Raw genomic sequence first — 23,090 nt, forward strand, 5'->3', positions numbered from 1 at the left:
AATGTTTGCTTCTTTTCATAACACACCATTTGTAAATATCTGGCATGTGGAGGGTGGTCTCTTCCTATGTGGAGCTCTTGTAACTTGTCTTCTCGGACTTCTGTACACTTTATTCACAGTATTTAGGAATTCGACGAGCTTTCAGGACCACTTGAGCCATTATACTCGGAAGTTTTAGCACTGGTTTCATGTTTCAGCTGAGAATGGCCTGCCCAGTAGCACTGCACCTGATAGGTTTGTGCGCGAGAAATTGACTTTAGCTGTGTGCTGCTTTGCAAGTAGTGTGGAGGATCGACTAGCAGCCCAGGAAAGAATTAAAAGTCGTGCTTGCTTCAGCAGCTGCGTGTATGGATTGGTGGCAAGTGCCATGTGGAGCACGTGCCCATCAATCTGAAGATGCTTTTCTTGATGCGTCTCCTTAAGTGGTAGGTGTTAAGGAAGTAACGCCTCCTATCTTTTTTTTTCCTCAAGCACTGTTTATTCAGAACTTATCAAGTTCACAAATATTGCAGCCACATATCTGCAGAACCTGTAGTAATTTTCAATGAAATCTTCATCAATTGGTTTGGCTTCACGCCACTGATGAATACCCACTCTGTAGCAGCTTTTTTCAAAATGAAAGCTTTAGTACGGTTTTCTGTTGCTTCTTCGTGGACTGAGTAATGTTGAGCTTGAACTTTATTTTTTATTTGTAAGATACTGCAGGTGAAGGCCCAGGCAGGAGAGGCATACAAGACTTTAGAGTAAATGAAATACAAGCACAAGATACATGAACTGGAAGCAATAGTACATGACCAGGGCACAAAAAAAATAGTAATAATTGATGTGGTGCTACAAAAACAAAAAGACGCAAGGATAGCGTCAATCATTTGATTGCAGCACACTGCCAATGGCAGTATCCCCTGCAGTATCTTATAAATAAACTGAGGAGGAAACCGTGTGGCAACCGTGATGTCGCTCAGCCGTCATCATTGAAGCTGCATGCTTGCCTCTACCTAGTTATGGGATAGCCATGACGTCGTTTGGCAGCAGCTATGCCGGGGCTGCCGATGGGTACCTAGGGACTTCGCTGCTGTTAACACAGTAGCAATCATCATCATAGATGATTCAGGCGAGACATCTCGTGAACTGTCCATGGCTCAGATGTAGCGAAGACGACAGGACTGATCCGATCATCTAGTGGACATAGCCTACAAGCTGCCGCACAGAGACGAAGAGAGGCAAGTTGAGTGAAACTTGCTGCTTTCTCTTTGGCTATTTAGGCTTTGCCGAGTGAAACCATTGTTTAATTTTTTTTTTTTTTTTTCATGGCACCAGCAGGGCAAGAAAGCCTATCCTTAGAGCAGCCCGAAAACATAGGAAGTGAATGACACACTTGGTTGCACTGTAGTACTTCCCCATCCTCTTTGGCACTGCCTGATTCTCATTTTTCACGAGAACATCGCTCGTGCCATGAGGACATGGCTGCAGCAGGTGGAAAACGTTACTACAGAGAGGGCGTGCATGTGCTTGTTCGTCATGATGCAAAGCCAGGCAAATTGAGATTTCATTAAAGATTAATATAGATATGGCAGATATGTGTTATATTTGCGAATATCATGAGTATTGATTAAACAGTGTTCGACAAAGAAAAAAATATAAGAGGCATTACTTCTTGAATGTCCTTTGAACTGAATACACATTCTTTCAAACAATGTGTCAATGGATGCCATACCTGGTGGGCTTGCCTGGTCAGTGGGAACAGCTAAGGAACTTCACCAGTACTAATGTGTCTGATGCGAGAGCTGATTTACTTTTTTCAGACATGCGGCTGATGCATGGAGATGAGCTGCGGCTACGCTACCTTGGGGAGTTGCACAAGCCGTGGTCTGGTGTAGGCCACGTCATCAAGATCCCCGACAGTATCCTTTATGCCTGCTTTACTACATTTGGCTAATCATTGGAACATACACTGTATTGAACTGCACACCATGCACCTGCTAGGGGTGCTTTTTTTGATACAATGTAATCCGCTTATAACGATGAGAGATATAACTATATATTTCTTATAATGTTCAGTCACTGAGATGTATCAGCTTTTGCATTGCCTTTATTCAGAAATGAACCATCTATAGTGATCGATTATTGGCGGCAATAGGAAGATGTTTACCATGGAAATTTCTCTGAATGTTTTCTGAATGATGTGAAAGCTCTGTGTAAGTGCCGAATGCGGGCTGGCGTGGAGAAATCTGCAAAGGGGCATTGCGTGCGGTTAGGGAATGAGTGCTATCATCGTCACAATCACTGCCTGTCCCAACTGTTGCCGTGCAAAGGCCACGGCCATATCGCCTTTATGCAATTGTGCATCCATGGAAGACTGCACTGACGACAACGGCGGTAGCTCTCGAAGTGAAACAACAGATTCGTCAGGATTTCCAGCAGGGTTTCAAGGTTGGAAGCTTCAAGGAAAAATATGGGCATTCACGCTCAATGATTTTAACAATCATCAAGGCTGGGCATTTTGCTGCAGTTCATAAATTCACTGATCGGTTTTGTGCACTCAAAACGACTGCCGCCAGCATGCACGTTACTGGAACTGACGCGCATAGCGATTGTCAAGCTTTGTCAAGCTTTAGCTGACATTTAAGTGAGCATGAATTTCCAACTTTTGAAGCATGCTTAAGTTATTTACAGTCGAACCCGGATATATCGAATTTTGGTTATATCGAACTCGCTGAATATCCCCTTAAAAATTCTATGTAAAAGTATAGGAAAGCTGCGTCCTATATCGAACTCAATATCACCAGTCGTTCGATATATATAGAACTCCGCATCACACATTGGACGGTGTGCTTTCCCCAAAGATGGATCACATCATCGGCCGTTTGCCGCGTGACGTTTTAAAGCCACGTGCGGAAGGAATAAGACGGCACAGTTCAGCGACGGCTGGTCTAGGGCAGCGCCGCAAGCCATGTGCGTGAAGGAACGAGAGGGAGCCAATGCAGCAGTGGTGTTCAGGAGAAGGGAAAAACGCGATAGAGCGAAGCGCAAGGATGTGCCCACTCTTTTGCCCAGCTTTATCTCTTCCCTTCCTCTCTCTTTCCCGGTCTTCGTTCGCAGCAGCACGCACTACGCATGCGGACAGGCCAGCTCAGCCCGTGGCAGACGCTTTCTCCAGGGTGTGTTGTGAACGCTATGTGCGCGGCGGCTGACGTGCGATGCTCGTCCATGGCGTGTTGTGCTGCACGTGCGTGGCCGAGGACGCAGAAGCGGCAGTCTTTTTTTTTTTTTGCGGGAGTTGTCTATTTTTGCCGTCGTGATGAACGTGCGGTGTAGCGTATGCTATGACTGCGGGCGTCAAGAAGCTGCAATCTTTTTTTTTTTTTCTTTTCTTTTGCTAGAGTTGTCCTTACTTGTCGTGCTGAACGTGTGGCGCAGCGATGGCTGCAGACGTTAAAAAGTGCCAGCATTTTTTTTTTTGTGAGAGTCGTCCATTCTTACATCTACGAATCAACGACAGTATGCAGTCAGCTGCGATCATGACACCAACTTTTAGCATTGTTTTGTTCAAACGGCATTTGCAGCTATCGCGCTTCCAATGATTTTGTGGCAGTGGACTACGCCCGCCCCAAGCGCGGCGTGATAAATCGAACCAGGCTTGTGCAATCAAGCCATCACGGGCACTCTGCCAAGTTCGCTGCCTGTCACAGCTGGATCTATCAAAAGATAAACACGGCATTATGTTATCGCTGCGTAGCATCTTGCGCGCTACCCATAAATGAACTGTGGATGAGACGGTCGAAACGAAGGGACGTGCCTCCGAACGTTTTTTTTTTTTTCATATTTTCGGGGCCTAAAGCTGAGGGACGTGGGTTCATTTTGCAACTGGGTTGATTATGCAACAAATATCGTATCATTTTTCACAATCACAAGTGGCGTCTCAAGCCGATTTCTGTATATCGAATTATCAATATATCTAACTATTTCGCGATCTGCTTCGAGTTCGATATATCCGGGTTTGACTGTATAGCTATTTATATTCTGTAATAAAGTGTTTTGTGCTCTTTACAGTGATTCGCGTTTTTTGACCCGATTCACGCATCAGGGACAAGTAGGCAAGTCTTATATGCACTGGAAAATACTTGGGTGTGTGCGTGCTTTTTTTTTTATTTTTTTCGTCTTCCAGATATAACGATATTTGGTTATAACGATCACATTTTTCTGTCGAGTTTTGATTATCGTTTTAACCCCTTCTCTATCGGGTGTTCCTGGCCGTGGTTCACTCTCATTGTCGGCTTGGTTTCAGTGAACTAACATCGAATCTTTCTTTAACTACGAAGTTCTGAGAAAGCTGTATAGCTTTCCTTTGTACAGTCGACGATCGATTTTTCGGACTCTCAAAAAACCACGAAAATGTCCGAAAAATTGGGCAGTCTGAAAAAACAAATGTGCACCAAAAAGCCGGAAAAAATCATTAATGCTTTTCTGCACCACGCTCCGCTTCAGTGCTAACAAGTACACCTGAATTTCGCTTGCATCAGCTCAGCTTGCGTCGGCTGCGCTGCTGCAGGTGAGTCATCATCGTCCTCGCTCTCAGACTCCACAAGCACTTGGCGAATAATTCCTGTATCTATGAGCCCAGAGCACAGTTCCAATTGGTGGTCCACGTCTGTGAACTTTGAAAACGAGACGGCCGATGGAATTTCGACACCAGCAGTGCGAAGGTCGTGAATGAACTGCTCACTGCCTGACAACTGCTCGACGACGCTCTCCTCGTCCAAGGCAGCCGACTCGTCATTGAGCACAAATCCCGCGTCGCGGAAGCAATTGCGCAGCGTTGTGGGTGCTACAGACTTCCACGCATCGGCGAGGGTACTAAGTGCTCCAAGCAAATCGACAGAGTAGGTTTTCCCACTGTCGAGGCACACCACAACCACCAAACACTGAATCACAACACCGACTCCGTTGAGTGCCTTCTTGCTGTCGCGTTGCACGAAAAAAAAAAAAAAAAAAAAAAAAAAAAAAATCTTATAAAATTTGGAAACAGAACTGAAGCCGATTCAATAAAATGCGAGCCACAGTAGCGACAGAACGTAGTTCTCGCATCAGCATGACCACGGCTAGGCCTACACGGCAAACACACACACGCTAAAAGAAAAAAAAAAAAAAAGCACTACGGCAGCGACGTTGTCCCGAAAACGGAAGCTGCTAGGCAAATATTATAGCCTCAATTCAGCGTGTTTAGCTAAGGAGCGGCACGCAAGGCCGACACCGGTTTCGAGGCTATCGAAGGAAAAAGTAAACAAACAAGATGGCGGCGACACCGCTCAATATGTGTGGCAGTTGGCCCGGCGTACGCTTGGAATGTCCGAAAAATCGAATAGCCCTCCTTAGAGTGTCCGAAATTTTGAGCAGCGTAATACATTGATTTTATAAGGTATGTCCTGGGGCCGGGAAAAAGTCCGAATAATCAAGCATGTCCGAAAAATCGGTCGTTGACTATCTTATGGCTGCACTTTGGTGGATGTCAATGAGTAATTAATCCTTTATTACAAATCTACTTCACCCTGGGGGATTCTCCTAAATATTTGACCAACATTATTCCCACTTCGAGCTTTTGATCAATTCGCTCGCGCCCTACCATCTGATCTGCTTACCGTCCTGGTTAGCTCATTCGGTAGATCGACTGCCTTGGAAAGGCGGTGGTGCCGGGTTCGATCCCTGGACCAGGACGACTTTTTCAACTATGAAGTCCTGAGAAAGCTGTATAGCTTTCCTTTGTCGCCGTATGACTGCGCTCGGGTTGATGCCAGTGAGTAATTACTCCCTTATTACAAATCTACTCCACCTTGGGATTCCCCTAAGTATTTGACCAATATCAGGGAATGCACCGTTAAATTTATTTCGACAAGGTCTGCGATTCCGCATGCCGCGCATGACGCCTTTTCGCGATCATTGCTGCCGCCACGCCACAATCTTTTCAGAGTGCTCGGTCTATTGCGCCCTTGAAAACTGCTTAGGTATCACTTTTTCATCTGTATCGTTATGATTACGATGCTTGTACGGAGCAGGAATCGCCTCAAAGAAATCGTTCGCTCTCCTATCTGTCGTTCTGCTCACCACCGGCTACGTCCTTATCGGCTCATCGCGGAGCATTGGTGCTTCGTCACTGATTGTGGACAACAGGATGCCGCGTCACCGGCGCACCTCTTATCTCTGCTTTTCTTCGTTTTTTTTAGGCCAGTATGATGCTCTAACCTAAATTTTCCACGCTTTATGCCGTGGTCGTGATGGAATGTTTCTAAACGAGCTAGGCCTAACTACGCGACTTTTTCAAAATGGTGCCAGACCGCAAGAAGTTGATGCCGGCAGCCAACCAAAAGGGGTCATTTTGGTCACATGCTTTCGGAGACCAATAGCAGCACATGCTTTGCGCAATTTTGTCCCTTTGTTTTCCGCTTTGGGTGTTCGCTCACGGACGCCAATCATGACATATGAATAGCCTGAATCACAATCTTTCGAACGAGACCAAAATGATGCCGGTGGAGCACGTATTTCTTGACTTGCGGCAGATCAAAACTCAGTGCGATTTGACCTCAATTTAAAGGGCCTAACGTTCAGATTCATAACTTTGGAATGCTGTAACATGCGAAATAGGTGGTATTTTTCAACCAAAATTTTCAGATAGTTGTGGAAACGTCTCAGGACCACAAAAATGAAGAAATAAAAAGTCCAATTTTTTATACCAATTTTCGACAGCAAAGAGTCGTCTTAAGGGGGCTCCTGTGATCACGTTTCACTTATAGAGTCAAGTCCATTGAGCATTCTTGGGCAGCTGCTGGCAGTGCTGATGTTGTAAAACTGCGCGACGATGTAAACGTTAAGTCCACTTGAAGGTATAATGTTCTAGAATTGAGAAATGTGCTGTCATGAGCATGTGGCAATGAGAATGAGGTGGTCGCCAGAGCGATGAAAAGCGTACATGGGGCTGTTAGTCTCAGGAGCATGTCAGAAGCACGCATGGCACAGAGGAAACGTTTGGGACATCTGCTTGTACGGCTTGTTTCCTACGTTGATTTCGATGCATCGGGTTGTTTACTATGGTTTCACTGTCTTGCTATGGTGCGATGTTGATTGAAGAAAGACGATCGGTCAAGTAGGAAAACTTGTGTCTGCAGAGAGTGCAGTTGCAGTTCCAGTCCATCTTACTTGCCTCTCTCTCTCTCTCTCTCTCTCTCTCTCTCTTTTTTTTTTTTTTTTTTTTTTTGTTCATTGAGTTTCTGCTGTCTTACCATTCCAGCCCTTCCCTTCTCAAAATAAACTCTCTCCACTCAGCAGGAGAATCGCATTGTGCCACTGTGGTTCGCAGGCACTGCTCTGAATCAGTAGTCTCTTTTCATCGCTTTTACTCTGTGTATTTTCAGTTCAAGAAAGATTAATGCAAATGGCATGCACGAATTTGCTATGTTTTTGCGAAATGCAGAGGTTGTCAAGCTTGGATGCCCTTCCCATGACAGGGAAATGACGCTTCGCATATAGCGAAGTTCTGCATTCTTATTCGATTCTGTTTTTATGTGAAGTCGCTGAACGAATGGCAAGTCTAGATCTAAAGGTGAGCAGATTAAGCACCTGAAGCTGAGGAGGTCCAAATAATCATGTTTGAGAGCTCTGTTTAATAACTCTGCTTGTGTCTTGCATGTTTTCAAATATAGCAGCTTAATTTATTCACATGCTCATAGTTTATCAGTGGCATTTTCGTATGATTCTGCCATGCTTTGGTTTGGTTTGTGGTGTTTAACGTCCCAGAGCAACTCGGGCTATGAGAGACGCAAATCTGCCATGTTTTATATGTTGGTATATATGCTTTTAAGTCATGAATTGTTTATCCTACTAGTTTTTAAGGTCGTCCGTTGTGTGGTTTTCATGCATTTATATGAGATCTTGTGGATATATTTCGTTTTGTATGCAACTACCTGTTGTATATGTATCAGCCCACATTCATATTAAGTATTCGACAGCCCCTGGTATATTTCCTCTATCCAAGCAATCTTTGCATACAACATGGGATGAAAGTTCACTAGCCTAGCCTGAAACACGCTCTATTGTGTTTTTAGCATGTGCAAGCATTGATGGAGGACTTCAGTCTAGCCCACATAAACTGGTGCATCTGATATTGTAAATTTATGTGATAATAAGCATACGTTAGACATCGTCGGGCCTCCTGCAAACGTTCGAAAAATAAAGTACCCAATAAATTCAGGAAATTTCTTACTGTTGCTTGTCAGTTCATTGGCAGTCTGTATCTTACATTGACTGTACATGTCTTATCGTTTGTACATATTTTCCATGGCGAGTGTAGCTTTCATAGGGAACTAGTTCCTTTGTTCATGCACTGAATCAGTTTAATACATTTAATCAAGCGTGTGGGATTTATAGCAACACAATTAACTGTTGCACCTTCAAGGCACAAAGAACTATTGAAGGCAGAGGTGGTTCATCCAGCTGTCTGCTCATCATGCTTCTCTTGCACACAGCGCCCTCCCATGCCACCCGGAGTGTCATTGCTAAAACGAGCAGCTCGCGGGCCTCAGATGGCACACTTCTCAGTTCTAGAACTGTACCTTTGTTTTCAGTGCAACACTGCTGTTATGCGGTGCAGCCAGCCTAGCCGATCAAAGGCTTGTGGTTGCTCTTAAGCGGCCTGCTTCGCTCCTGAAAGGGGTGCAGAAATCAACTGTACCCAAGTTTTAAATGCTATATTATTGCGCTAATAGTGTACCAGTAACACAATGAGATCTCTCTTGACGGTGATCGTTTTTCCAAAGCACCGTGCGCTGCAGCTTTGATGTGATCCCTAACTCCAATGGCACTTGAGCATCAAGGCACAACGCACAAACAGCTTGAGCTTCCACATTCTCTGTCCCCACCATATATTTGGTGCACCTACTTTTGACTCTTGTGGGGAGCTGCTTGGCAGGCACGTTTTGCAAGTGAGCACACCCACAGTGAATGGTGTGCTGCCACTGTGAGTGTTGTGTTATCCTCAATTTAAATAGAGCTCTTCGTTAGCCTTCACGTGTCAGCCCCATAGGTGGGTAAAGGCAGCTGCTATATACTTTCCTCTTGAGTGATACTGGTAAGCTGCTAGTCATAGTCTGTGAATACTTGCCAAGTGTGCTCCATCCCAATGGGATTCTTTGTTTTTTCCCGTTCATGTCAGGATCTGCAGTTGCTACGTGTCCTAAGTAAACATAATTGCCTACCACTTCCAGTGCATCGTTGCCTATTGTAAAATGCTTTTCCTTTCCGATGCCATTAAACATTACCTTAGTCTTCTGCATATTAATTCTTAAGCCTATCTTTCTGCTTTTCCTGCCTCGTCATTAACGATTCTTTGCAGTTCATTCCCTTTACTTAGCAAGTAAGGAGCACTTATGTGAGGTTTTGGGAACAGGTTTTACTGAAATGCTTATGTTTAGACGGGCATTGCTTGGCAACTTATACCCTTGACTGACTTTTGACCAGACTACAGTGAAGAAGTGGGCATCGAAATGAAAACCAACCTTGGTGTCCCATCTGAATGCACCTCCAACTTTGTGGTGGATTTTGTCTGGAAGTCTACCTCCTTTGACAGGTGTGTGCGTCAGTCAGCTCTATTTCTGTTACTTTGTTGTCACAGGTTGAACCTGGGAGTGTCCCTGTGCCTTTCTTTGAAATAATAGAATAGTACACATGTCAAAGCATCTTTCTCTCTTGTGAAGAATTTCCCTGCCTGCTTGACATGTTATAGTTATGCTACATAAGGTTTCAAGAACTGTGTTGTGTAGTGAGATATCTTGGTAGAGGCTTGCCCTCTTTCAGGAAGTTGTCAGGGGCAGCATGGCTGAGGTGACCTTGCCTGGTGCAGGATGCAGGCGGCCCTGCGCAAGTTTGCTGTGGACGAGTGCTCGGTGTCTGCGTACATCTACCACCGTCTTCTGGGGCACGAAGTGGAAGAGGTGGTGATGCGGTGCCCCCTGCCCAAGCACTTCTCGGCTCCACAGCTGCCCGAGCTGAACCGCTCGCAGGTGTATGCAGTGAAGCATGCCCTGCAGCGGCCCCTGTCACTCATCCAGGGCCCGCCTGGTACGGGCAAGACGGTCACCTCAGCGACAGTGGTGTACCACTTGGCCAAGCAGAGCACGGGGCCTGTGCTGGTGTGTGCTCCCAGCAACATAGCGGTGGACCAGCTGACGGAGAAGGTGCACCAGACAGGCCTGCGGGTGGTGCGACTGTGCGCCAAGAGCCGGGAAGCCCTGAACTCACCCGTCTCCTTCCTGGCGCTGCACAACCAGATCCGCAGCATGGACGGCCACTCAGAGTTGCACAAGCTGCAGCAGCTCAAGGATGAGACGGGCGAGCTGTCTTCGGCTGACGAGAAGCGCTACCGCATGCTCAAGAAGGCCTGCGAGCGGGAACTCCTGGAGGCAAGAGGCTTTGGCAATGCTCTTGATTTTGTGTACTGCCAGATACTGCTTTTCTGTGTGTGCCCTGTGGGCTGCAGTGGTATAGTGTGCTGGCTTAATTAATGAAGCCAACATGGGTGGGATTGTAGTTTCTGGAAAGGTGACGGTTTGGATGCTAAGCTCTCTGCTTCCATACCAAGCAGTAGGGGCCAGTAAAAGTGCAAAAATATTTAAGGGGAGACCCTGTGGCTTAAACTAATAGCAATGTTTATTGTATATGGATAAAAACAGCACACTGAGTGGGTTTTTATGGGCTGAACTCAAGTATGCAGCCTATTTTTACCTATCACGTGCCAATTTTGAAATATTCATTAATTCCATCATCATCATCAGCAGCAGCCTGACTATACCCACTACAGGTCAAGGCCTCTCCCATATTTCTCCAATTAAACTGCGTTTTTAATTTTGGAAGGGTGTTATGCCATTCTAAAGCCTATGCATATTTCTCTTTCTTACATCCGCGTGCTTCCTCTGCTCTTGTGAGTGTGCTGAGCCATTGCGTTTTGAGGGTGCTTCACCCCACAGTTAGTGCAAGGAAGCATCCTTGAAACGTGATTAGATCGTCAGCCAAGAGGCATGCCTGTATCATACTGGGAAAAAAGGCGATGGAGACAGTTACAGGGGTGGAAGCGCTGCTCCAATTGCTCCATTCTGCTCCAAACTGCTTTCCCTGCTCCAGCCTGCTCTAAATGCAATATTGCTCCAAAACTGCTCCGAACTGGTTGCCTTGATGTTCTGCCATCAAATATTGCAGAACACAGGAACAATGTCACAGCGTCAGGGGCAAAGATATAACACATCTTGTACTGGGCTTAATACAAATGAAATTTTTGTAATTGAAAGAAGGTTGGAGCATAATAAATATTTGTTCGCAAGTAAATTTAGTATGAGCTGCAGGTGATTGGAGATAGCTAAATGCGAAAAAAATGTACTGTGCATATGATGTGTCACCTCCTTCCAGCCTTTTGAATCGCCAGTGGAGAGAGTAGCGAGAGTAGCAAACAAAGAAGAAAGCGTAAACTACTGCGAGCCGTTAGGAAACTTGTCTGGCTGCTAAAAATACACGTTTTTGTAATGCTTTTACTATAAAAACAAGCCAGTACTTTTGAGCCCCTTTGTCTTTGAGAAGCATGTCAGGCCTACGTCAGACAATATCATACTTGAAGCGTTATGGGTCGGTACGCCAAAACTGTCAATCACTAGGAAGCTTCTCAAGGGTGTTGGAAAGGCGTATGGCCTACTGCCAAGATATTAAAAATGAGCCCCAGCATTGCTCAAGCAAAGAATGATGAACTATTGGTAGGCAGCAGTGAAGTAAAGCTGGAGGATGGTAACCCAATGCCATCTGTTTGTATCCCAAAGCTGCTCCAAAATGCTCAAGCCTGCTTCCAACACTGTAGACCTCTTCCATGATTACAAACAAACAAGGTGATCGAGGTGGCACTGTAGTCGTCCGCAATCCCAAGGTAGGCAAAAGGTATGGGAGCGGCACTGGGGCCAAGCTTGTGAAGGTGTGTTATTGTGGTCTGAAGGTGCCTTTTTGGCAGGCAAAATAACCATTGCTCAAGAATTTATCAGACAAGCCCAGACATGGGATCAAAAAAGATCATGCAATACCCCATATCTGGGGACTTTGAAGTGTATTCTCAATAAATATGCACATTGTAGGGAGCGGAAATTCCGTGCCCATTAATCTGGATTTCAAATTAGTATCACTGCTAAAGCGCGTCAAAGTGGTAGACTCAACATTTGAATCCGTCAAGTCAAGATAGGTAAACACATTAGGTCAGACTAGGTGTTCAGTTATGAAGTGCACCAGTAAGCGTTCCGTTTGCTGCTGTTCTGTTCCAAGTTGTTGCTAAGGTCAGCCTGTGTTATATTGTATATCTTTACATGCTTTGACCGTTTGTGTTATCAAAGATGAGTGCGAAGTCAGAAAGGTATTGGATTTGGATGAAAAGGAATCAGGTTGGATTTTATATTTCAGAAAAAATAAAACGACCATTATCAAAAGCTGCTCCAAAACTCTGGTTTCGTTGCTCCAAAGCTGCTCCAAAATGCTCGAGCCCGTTTCCACCCCTGCAATTATGATTTTGGAGCAATTCTTTGACACTTCTGGCAGTGTGCAATGAAAAATCTGCGATTATAAGCCAGTGGCCAAACTTGGCTATGAAAGTGGTGTACCTTGGCAGTAGGCACGTGTGTAGACGAGCAAGGCCTCAAATGAATTGTTGCACTAACTCCAAAGCTGATTTATTAGAAGAAATCGGTTTTTTTCTTCTGCCTCATGCACCAAACACGACCACGCGCGACATTACCCCACACCTTCCACTTTGCGCAACATCTCATTTGGTGCTTGATTGCACCGAGCGACGAAGGTACGGACTTAATTCATGTGCTAAAAACATCGGAGTTCAATATGACTCAATCTTCAGTCTTTTTGAAGTTTGAAAATCTTGTCACTGTCTTTAAAAACTGTCGCAGTGGTCGACAGGGCAATGCTAGCTGTTTACAGAGGCCGATTCGTTGTTTCCTTGCGTCAATTTCTTGCAGTGAAAGCTGCATGCCTACCTTCTTGGAACTTCGCTGGCTGCAAGCATCATCAGATCTCGCACAAACTTTGCAATAAGATAATCCGCGACAAAAAAATTAAAATACTGTTCCGCATATGTGAATGGCACGAACGACCGAGCGGTGAAAAACACACAGCACAGTATGGAAGAAGAAAAACTGCAGGCGGCTAGGCCTGCTGGCTACTGCGTAATAAACCACAACTTTGTGGCGGTGCTAGGAGCTAGCACTAGATATGCTAATGATGATAGCTACCAACCACGGGACATACACATAGAAACGGTGGTTTCTGTTTCACGCAAGAGTTGCGAGCAGCGGCGCTGTTAATTTTAGTCGAATTCATAATACTGATGTTCCTAGATTATAGAAGAAAAAAAATAAAATTTGTACATTATTCTGAAATATACGCTATATTGAAATTCATAATTCTGAAATAGTTTTTTAATTTTAATTCATTTACGTGGTATTTGTAGTAATAGATTTTATTGTATAATGTTGTCTATTATCTCTAGAACCTTCATGCAGAAAGATTAGAGGGCGCACTATCTTATTGTGTCACGCATTTGTTTTAGTCCTTACTCGCTCTCCTAATAGTGGCGCCGTCTCGTTTTCATCATTTTCATGGCCATTTGGACAAGTTGAAGTGTGGTGTCGAATTGCAACTACCAGCCTTTTTTTTATTATTTTGGTACAGGTGCACTGACTGACCCTGTGACCATGGTTTTTGTTCTACCACAGGGGTGCGACAGCTGCACCATAAGCGTGAAATTTGTTAAATTTGCGCCATGCTGTGCCAAAATGGCCAGAGAAGCCACAAGAATTTGCCACACTCGGGGACAACTTTCTGCGGCCATGATATGGCCATTCACGAAGTTTCAGGCACTGCAGCGTGTTTCACTGACATTTTAATCAGTTCTGTTTTGAGATGGCATCATGCCATTCTAATGCCTACTCATAGTTTTCTATCTTGCATCCGCATGCTTCCTCCACTCTTTGAGTACGCTAAACTGTTGCGGTTTGAGGATGCTTCACTGCATGAGTAACAGCTCATGTGGTAGGTGAAGCATCTCCATAAAGTAAAAGGGCCGTTTGTAATGATCAGCACCACTGCTACTGTGTCGCACTGCAAAAAGGGCCGTTGTGGTACTTGTTATTTTGGAGCAATACTTCAACACTGTGTTTTAGGTGCTGCATGCTTTTAATGGGTGCAGCTCCAGTTTTTATGCGCCTCTTGGAAGTTTTGGTATTTTGCTCGGCCATTCATGTACAGCAAGGTTGTTCTTATGCTGTTCCATCGATAGACTCATCTTCAGAGCAGGAGGTGGCTTCAGTGTTAGTGCTAAAGTGGTACATGTGAAATTTATTTTGGGCGTCAGCAGGTTGAGAAACACGCAGTGCAGCATTGAATTCCATAACGCCGCAGTGGAGCCCAAGACTGCGAAAATTAACATTTATGGATGCTGGAACGTCGAAATACTATATAAAATCTGCTCTGTGCACGAAATATACAACCTAATATCTCGAGTCATCGCCTACCTCCCCTTAGTAAAATATTGTGTCTAAAACCACCAAGTCATCGCCAGCCCATAAAAAGCTTAAATTATAGTCGAAGATGTGCTCGCTCGTCAGTATTCTTTGCTTACAACTTGCATTCTTATCTACTTTCGTCATTTGCCTTTTGATTGCCGTTTTTCTTTTTTCTGTGTCTGCTTTTGAATCAACATCCTATTTTTGTTTTCTTTTTGTACTGGGCTCGCTTTTGGGCACAGGCTGATCAGAGTCATGGCTTCGAATTGAGCTCTTAATTCTGGAGCTGCCCTCACACAACTCAAGCTGTTGATTTCGCAGACAGTATAACTGTTTTATCAGTCTTGTGAGCAAGATAAGATCCCGTGATTAGGATGGTCAAACCGCACTAGATGCAAAAAAAGTATACATATATGTATATATTCTCTAGCTTTTTTCATCTTTTCGGTTCCCAAAGTTTGAAAAATTAACCTCTTCAGTTTTATGGCTCACATTCTTTTTTTTTTTTTTTTCCTTTTAGTGTGACAGCAATGCTTGCAGTACAAACCGCTTAATTACAAAAATAGGTACGCTCAGCGCCGGTGATAGGTGGCACTTGCTAGGTTTCTTTTGGATCACATTCATACGGTCTGATATTCACATATTTTTATTTTTTCTGCTGAAAGTAAGGTTTCTTCTATGTTTAACAGCTCCAAATTTGAATTCATGCTGCAAAGTGCAGTGTATTTTTTTCCTCTGAGCTGCTCCAAAACTGAGATTTTTCTGCTCCAAAAATTGCTACAAATCCTATTTGAGCTGCTACATGCGCAATAACCTGCTCTGAGGAGGGTCATTTGGTGACACTGTTTCGTGTGGCAGCTGCTGTGCTTTTCTTTTTTCTTTTTTGGGCAGCCTAGGTCGGAGGCTGTAAAAAGTGCATTGAATAAAAATGTGTGTCCAGCATACATTCTTTTAACTGTACGTGACTCTTCGGAGTGACTCCTTTTCTGCCTTGCAGGCTGCGGATGTCATCTGCTGCACCTGTGTCGGGGCAGGAGATCCGAGGCTGGCCCGCTTCAAGTTCCACTCTATACTCATCGATGAGAGCATGCAAGCCACTGAGCCCGAGTGCATGGTGCCCGTTGTCCTAGGGGCCAAGCAGGTACTGCACCAGTTACTTTACTGTCTGTCAAATTGCTTCACTGTGCACAAATTATGCTAGCATTTAGCTCATCTGCCTTCAGGTTTGTGAGGCGTAAGGGAAGGGGTTAGCAATATCATGGGTCTAAATGTTGTGTAAAAGGTAGGGCCACTTTTGATTATACAGTAGAACCCTTTTTTAGTAAAGTCACTGGGACCGGCAAAAATATTTACTATATCAGGGTCTTTACTATATCAGTTGTTAGTGATGGCATGGTTCTGAAGATGCTGCCTAATACTAGTTAAATAGGCACTTACTGAACTTGTCTTGTTGCTTAATGAAAAAAACTAAAATACCTTCCATCTGACTTTTATTATCCCTTCGTGCAATTTTTTTTTTTTTTTATAAAAATATTTTACGTCTTGAGGAAGTACCTCTTAAGCATGAGGACAACGTGGCTACAAATGCAACCAAGTTCGATTTCAAGTGAAAACCAAAGCCTTGCATGAACATGGTATCACTTTTTTGCTTTTTCTGTCATATAAAAGACAATAAATGATAAATGCACGTGGCAGACAAGTGCTGCAAGACCGCACTCGCTGCCCCTCCACTTTTTGCCTCCGCTGCCTCATGCTTCGTGCTGCACAGTGCGGTGAATGTTCGCCCGTTTCTTCCCTTTCCCTATTGCTACACTTTTACTCTCCTTTACTTTCTGAATGAACCACGCCACCTCCTTTCATCTTTGTAGACAGCTTTACTTTTTTCCTACGCGCTGCGTGCTTTGCCTCACGACTCCAAGGCCTCTGTAAAGTACGCTTTTCCTGAATGCTGTTAAGCATAGTGGCAAAACCACTTAAACGAATGACAAAGATGACAAAGGTGATATTTCTATGCGCCTATTTATGCAGTGTCACCTGAGAAGCAAGTGTCTTCATTTCTTCAGATACACTGCATGCACTATGTTTATTGCAGTAGCTTTTGTCTCGCGATTTTAGGTAGTGCGCGTGCGGCGGTGTCATTTCGTGGGAAGTCGTTGCCTTGGCCGGGCGCTCTTTACTATAACCGAATTTTACCAAAAACGTCTTTTACTATAAAGGGGTTAAATTGTACAGTTGTCTATGGAAGATGAACTTGGACTGCAGTTTCACTTTGCTATATCAGAGATTTTACTATATGTGAGTTTACTGTAGTGGGGTTCTACTGTACTCTATTTAATCGAATCTATTCTAAACACCCTACTTTTTTTCAGTATTGTGATGCCTGAAGTGTGTGTATGTGTAGCGGGGAGGAGGCTGGCGTTTGGTGCCCATCGAAGTTTCCATCATCATCGACCCACAAGCATTGAAGTGGCTCATTGAAAATGCTATGCATCTTATTCATGATTTTATTTCACTGTGATTTTTTATTATATTTCTTTGCACTGTAATGCCCTCTCCATCATGTAATGCCTCAACTGAGACCCTTGAAGAATCTAATAAATGCAGTAAAAGCTTGTTGATTCTAACCTGAATAATATAATTTTTTGCATAAGTCGAACTGCACCACTAGTTGTTCCTTCAAGCTTCATGGAAGTCTGTTTATATAATTCATTTAATCACGATTCTGTTCACCATGAATAATTTGAATTACGTACCACCATGTCTGGATGGTCCGGCAGATTGCCAAAGATAGTGCCCCCTTCATGGGGTGGCACAGTTACCATGCTACGTGCCTCCAATATGGAGAGAAGATAAAACCATGTAAAGCAATGGAACCAGGGCTTATAATACTGATGACTAGAGTAATGGATTAACAGCCTGTGTGAACAGCGTATCACGGTTTCTGCTTGTTTAAGGTTGAAGCTTACTGGCACACTTGACATTGTCACCCAGTAGCCAGTGATCCATTGAAGCAGCTCTCTGTCATAAAATATGTTATTGAACAGCAGCAGCGGTCCTTTTCATGCACTTGGAAGGTCAGGTAGATTAAGGCTTTTACCCATGCAGGAACGTGCAACTTTTATGGGAGATCCCACTGTAAGATGCGACAAAACTTTGCTTTGCAGTTGATCCTGGTGGGTGACCACTGCCAGCTGGGCCCTGTGGTGATGTGTAAGAAGGCGGCACGAGCAGGGCTGTCACAGTCGCTCTTTGAGCGGCTTGTGGTGCTGGGCATCCGACCCCTGCGGTTGGAGGTGCAGTACCGCATGCACCCGCAGCTGGCCCAGTTCCCCTCAAACTTCTTCTACGAGGGGTCGTTGCAGAACGGCGTGTTTGCTGATGAACGGCGCATGCGCGGCCTCGACTTCCCCTGGCCGCAGCCCGAGCGGCCCATGCTGTTCTATGCCTGCCAGGGCCAGGAGGAGATGGCTGGCAGTGGCACCTCGTACCTGAACCGCACCGAGGCGGCCCTGGTTGAGAAGATCTGCACACGCTTCCTGCGGAGCGGCGTAAAGCCCCAACAGGTGGGCGTTATCACGCCCTACGAGGGACAGCGGGCCTACCTGGTGCAGCACATGCAGTTCCAGGGGGCGCTGCATGCCAAGCTGTACCAGGAGATAGAAGTGGCCAGCGTGGATGCTTTTCAAGTATGTTTGACATTTGATTTCTGCCCCTGCTTTCACACAGGTCGCGGTTGATGCTCAAAACACGATCACTGCAAATTAGCAAACCCATCTACAAGTCTCCACAAAATGACAGCGTTGCTGTTCAAATGCTTTGCCCACTTCCTTGTTTCCAAGAAAGCTGGAGAAATGATTCTTGCATATCGCACAGCCCTCTCGTGCTCCATCCATGCAAGCATACCCCCATGGCTGTGCTAGAACTGGACTCAACTGTAGTTGACAGCAGCCTTTAGTTTTGTCTATGTACGACACTGTTCACAGATTCTCGACCTGAGCTCAGCCACCCTGCAGGCCATGCCTCACAAATGTGGGTGGTGTTTTTTTCTTTTTTTTTTTTTTAAGCATTCAATCAAGCTGTCATTCTACTTGGGTAGGGAAAACAGTTGCATTTCAGCATTTGCGCTTGATATATTGAGGAAAAGTGCAGTAGACTGGTGTGGTGCGAGTCTCAGTGTCGCAGTTTGTATTGGAAGTTAATTTTCGGTTTGGTTTGGTTTGTGGGGTTTAACGTCCCAAAGCAACTCAGGCTATGAGAGACGCGGAAGTTAAATTTCATATAGTGGAAACAAACAAAATTGTATGCGAAAGCATAGGAAATGCATTCGCAGATCTGCGTACGGTTGAGTGGATTTATTTACTGTCATGTGAGTACATCTCATTACTCGCAGTGCATGCAGCGCTACCGGTGGTTGTGATGCTGGTGATGTATGGGTCTTGTGCTACAGTGCAGTCCATTTATAATGGTACTGAGAAAAGTGGAAAATCCGATTGTTATAGCCGATTATCGTTATATCTGGACCATTGAAGAAAAAGAAAGGGAAAAAAAAAAGCATTCACATATTTTTTCTTGCATGTAGGCTTGCCTACCTACCAGCGATGAGGAGATCGTGTTGAACAAAACTAACACCTGTAAAGAGCACTAAACACTTATATATCAGTAACCATAAAATAACTTAAGCATACTTAAAAAAAAGTCGGAAATTCGCGCTCGCTTGAGCAGCAGCTGAAGCTTGACAATCACTGTGAGCATCGCTTCCAGTAGCGCGTTCGCTGGCAGTAGTCCTTCTTGCGCGCACGAAACCGATTAGCGACTGGATGAACTGCAGGCATGACATCCTCAGCCTTGATGATAGTTAAAATCGTAGAGTGCTAATGCCCGTATATTTTCACGAGGCTTCCAACCTTGAAAAGCTGCCTGAAATCTCGATTAATCTGCCATGTCCGTCTCGAGAACTATCATGCCGTCGATGTGGTCAATGCCATCTTCCACAAATGCGATGGCGATGACGATACGGCCGCACCTTTTGTGCATCAACAGGCAACGGTTGCGATGATGATAGTGCTCATTTCTGAACCGCTTGCAATGTCGTTCGCGGATTCCTCCATGACAGTCCATTTTCGCCGCATATTTCGAGTTTTCACATCATTTGCTTCTTAGTATTTTATTCTTTATCAAACATTCAGACAAGTTTTTGTGGTAAACATCTACCGGGCGGCGATAAAGCTATCGTTGTATCCGATGTACCGCCGATAATTGATCGTTATATCTGGTTTAATTTTCATTGGGCCAATGGGAAAACTGATAACTCCCGAAAATTTGATCATTATAAGCGGACTGAACTGTACTACAAATAGATTGCACTGTGTACAGAGGGACTGGTGATTGTGACGTCGGCAGTAGAGTTATATATGCAGATTCCTCGATAGTACGAGGTTTTTCAGTTTTCCAACACCAGCACCATGGAAGTGCGTGATTTGAAAACGTTACCATTTAACGAACGTGCTGCAAGAGTTGACCTTGATAAGAAACTTCGCTGATTATCTGTTAACTAGAGCTGAGTTGCAAGATATTTGGCTCAACCATATACAAGTTTCACGAGGATAAAACACGAGCTGACAAGAGAGCTAACTTGCCTCAATCCTCTACCCTTATTCTCAGTAAAATTTTATTAGCCCCTACGATTGCAACAAGCGACCGCATTTGATACAGTGCGCAGTGCTTCAGCATATTGGCAAATGCAACAGTCTGCTGCTTTTGGAACACGGCGCTACGATAGGTAATGCTGAGAAGCAGTGAAAGATTTCAGTACAAAGAAAAGAGAAGGGCATGAGGCAAGCACTGTGCATCCATTGTTGCTATGCGATTGCTCATGAGACTGGCGCTCATGCGTTGGTAATGGGGACAGCGGAAAGTGATGATGATGGGAGGCAAGGAGGCTGTTTTTTAGTGCTATAGGCAGGCGCTCCTGCGGTTGACGGTAATGGGATAAGCGCGGGCTCTGTAGCCTGGCCATTGTGCCTCCAGTAGCCTCCGACTCCCCTGCCGCCTCCTGTCTAGCCGCTCCACTCATAGTCGCAGCACGCGAGCTGCAGCGGACATGGTGGTGGCTACTGCAGCAGTTGATTGTGACATGTTTCACTTCTTTTATAATTTTAAATAATGCTGCTTGCATTTCTGTGATGTCTTTTTTGCACATTTATTTCTTATCTGGTTTTCGTTCTGTATTTTCCCTTCGAGTACTCGTGAGAAAACTGCCTATAACGAAAACCTGGTTGTAACAAAAAAAATTTGCCAACACTTAACAATTTATCCATAACCAAGTTTATCTGTATGTGGGCCACGCTGCCTAAACTGCTCTTTGTACACACTGCAGGACTAACTATTGTAGAGGTAACGATGGGCATGTGCTGCTGCAAACAGCTCCTAGTGTACAGGAATCAGGGGAGCCGGCAATCATGGAGTCGGTGATGTGTGTGCTGCTCTTGTGGGCTGTCTCTGCATACAGCATGTCTAGCGACCACAAAATCGGTGATGTGTGTGCATAGCATAGTGTTTGAGGTTGTAATTGCAGCTCATGCATTTGTATCATTAGTAGTGGTGTGAGAAAGTGTTCGGAACCTTCAAAGATCTGTACATCGTTCACAATGAACACCTTCCACGGAATTTTACGAATTCGTACTGGCCAGTTTTAAGGGGAGATGCGCGTCGAAAAAAGCGAGTTTTCCGAGTAATTTTTCAGTTTTGAGTTTTTGCCTGTAAAATTATCTTTGAACATTTAGCTACAACCTTCTAAAAGATCAAGGCAAAATTCGATCGTGAAGTTAGTAAAAAGTCCATTTTATTCAACCACGGTGGCTCGAGAAAGTGCTATTTTCTGCGCAAATCGTCAATTTTCGTGCGCCTATACCTCGAGAACGCCGCGTCGCCCGCCATTGCCGTTTGCTGGGAGAGGTTGAGAAAGCCTTTCTCTTGTAGATAGCATTTCTCGCAGTTTCGTATCTCGGCTGCAAATAATAAAAAAAACGTTTTCTGCGCACGCTTCGAGCGTCCCTACTGGACCTTTTAAATCACGTGGCGCTCTAGAGAGGCCGCCATTGGCCTGGACTGATACGACGCTGTGGCGAAGCCTACCTCCTGCTTTCGTTTTGTGCAGCGTCTGGATCGCGCTACATCGTGCTCTGCTAGTTCGTTTCAGCGGCCTTTTAGCATTTGTTGAGTTCGCGATGAACGACAAGCAAAAGCGCAACTTCCGAGCTCGAAAGTCTCGATCGAAGAACCCGTACCGAGGACGCAGTCGCGGACCTCACCGGAAAACTGCAGCGGGAGACGCAAGCTAGTCCTAACCAGGCCAACGTGCACTCGGACGAGATCGATGCCGCGGTGAACTTTGTGAGCGCCTCGGAGGTGAAGATTGGACTCTTCAAGGAAGATAGGGCAGCATGCGGTCATCGATATTCTACGAGTGTTGCGATATGCGAGATATATGCACGCTTACGGTGCTGGTAAGCGGTGCTGCTTGCCCTACGTGCCGCACCTGTACCCCTGCGGTACGCGAACCGGTGGAAAAGCGAAAGGGGCTTTCGGCTTTTCTTGAGCTGCACTGTGAAAGTAGCGAGTGCCTAGCATCAGTGCTTTCTGCTGTGCACACCTCGAGCCGCGTTGTGCCCGGTGGACTTGCAGATAGCGCCAGTGGAAATCGGGACTATCGAAGTGGAAGCTCTCACGACAGCTTCGCCGTCAACGTGAAGGTGGTGGTGGCTGCGCACGCGATTGGCATCGGACACGAACAGCTGTCGCGATTTTGTGCAATTCTTGACCTGCCGAACCCATTACACCACACAAACTTTGCTGCAATCGGCAAGAAAGTTCATGGTGCGGCCATGAAAGCAGTGGCAAGAAGTTTCATGTGCTTTTGTTGTGTTTATGAAAAAATACAGATGTTTGAAACTTTCAAACGCAATTTTCTCCATTCGTAGTTTTCAGCATTTTTTACATTTTGTGCAACAAATTTTGAGTACTTTCAGTAGTCAGATTAGGATGAAATTTTGCGCACAGCCTCTTCAAAGTGTGTAGAATGTTGTTATCTACCTGGTTATAAAAAATCTTTTGAACTTTTTTTGAAAAAAATTCAGAATGTTGACACATGGTGCCCAAAATATACACATTGGTGTTCCTGAATTTTTTTTACAATTATAGGATAAAATGAATAAATTTGAAGTAGCTTTCGACATACTATATTACCAAAGCAACATAATGAGCTATTGCAAGCTGGTCTAAACATGCATTTCATTATCAAAAAAGTGTGCACAAAAGGCCCTATATTGTGCTTTTGCAGACACTTCTACACAAAAACTAATAAAGATATGTGGAAAGTAAAAACATATTTGGAATCAGCATTAAAAACTCTATAAATGGCCAATGTTTCATAACCATAGGTTCAATATTAAAGAAAAAGTGTTTTCGAGGAGCATCTCCCCTTAAATCACCGTGATCATATAGCATATC

At 44.7% G+C, this 23,090-nt stretch overlaps 1 protein-coding gene across 1 annotated transcript in view; it reads left to right on the plus strand.

Moving 5' to 3' along the window:
• Positions 1-23,090, plus strand: part of Upf1 (Upf1 RNA helicase) — a 53,740-nt gene that overhangs the window by 16,574 nt on the left and 14,076 nt on the right. The window contains exons 5-9 of the mRNA XM_084599568.1: positions 1,803-1,901; positions 9,505-9,613; positions 9,887-10,445; positions 15,580-15,723; positions 17,747-18,268. Of these exons, the coding sequence (XP_084455694.1) occupies positions 1,803-1,901; positions 9,505-9,613; positions 9,887-10,445; positions 15,580-15,723; positions 17,747-18,268 (1,433 nt within the window). The remainder of the gene's footprint in view (positions 1-1,802; positions 1,902-9,504; positions 9,614-9,886; positions 10,446-15,579; positions 15,724-17,746; positions 18,269-23,090) is intronic.

Source organism: Amblyomma maculatum, chromosome 3 (assembly GCF_055883805.1).
Source record: "Amblyomma maculatum isolate TAMU_Amacu chromosome 3, ASM5588380v1, whole genome shotgun sequence".
NCBI classification, from domain to species: Eukaryota; Metazoa; Arthropoda; class Arachnida; order Ixodida; family Ixodidae; genus Amblyomma; species Amblyomma maculatum.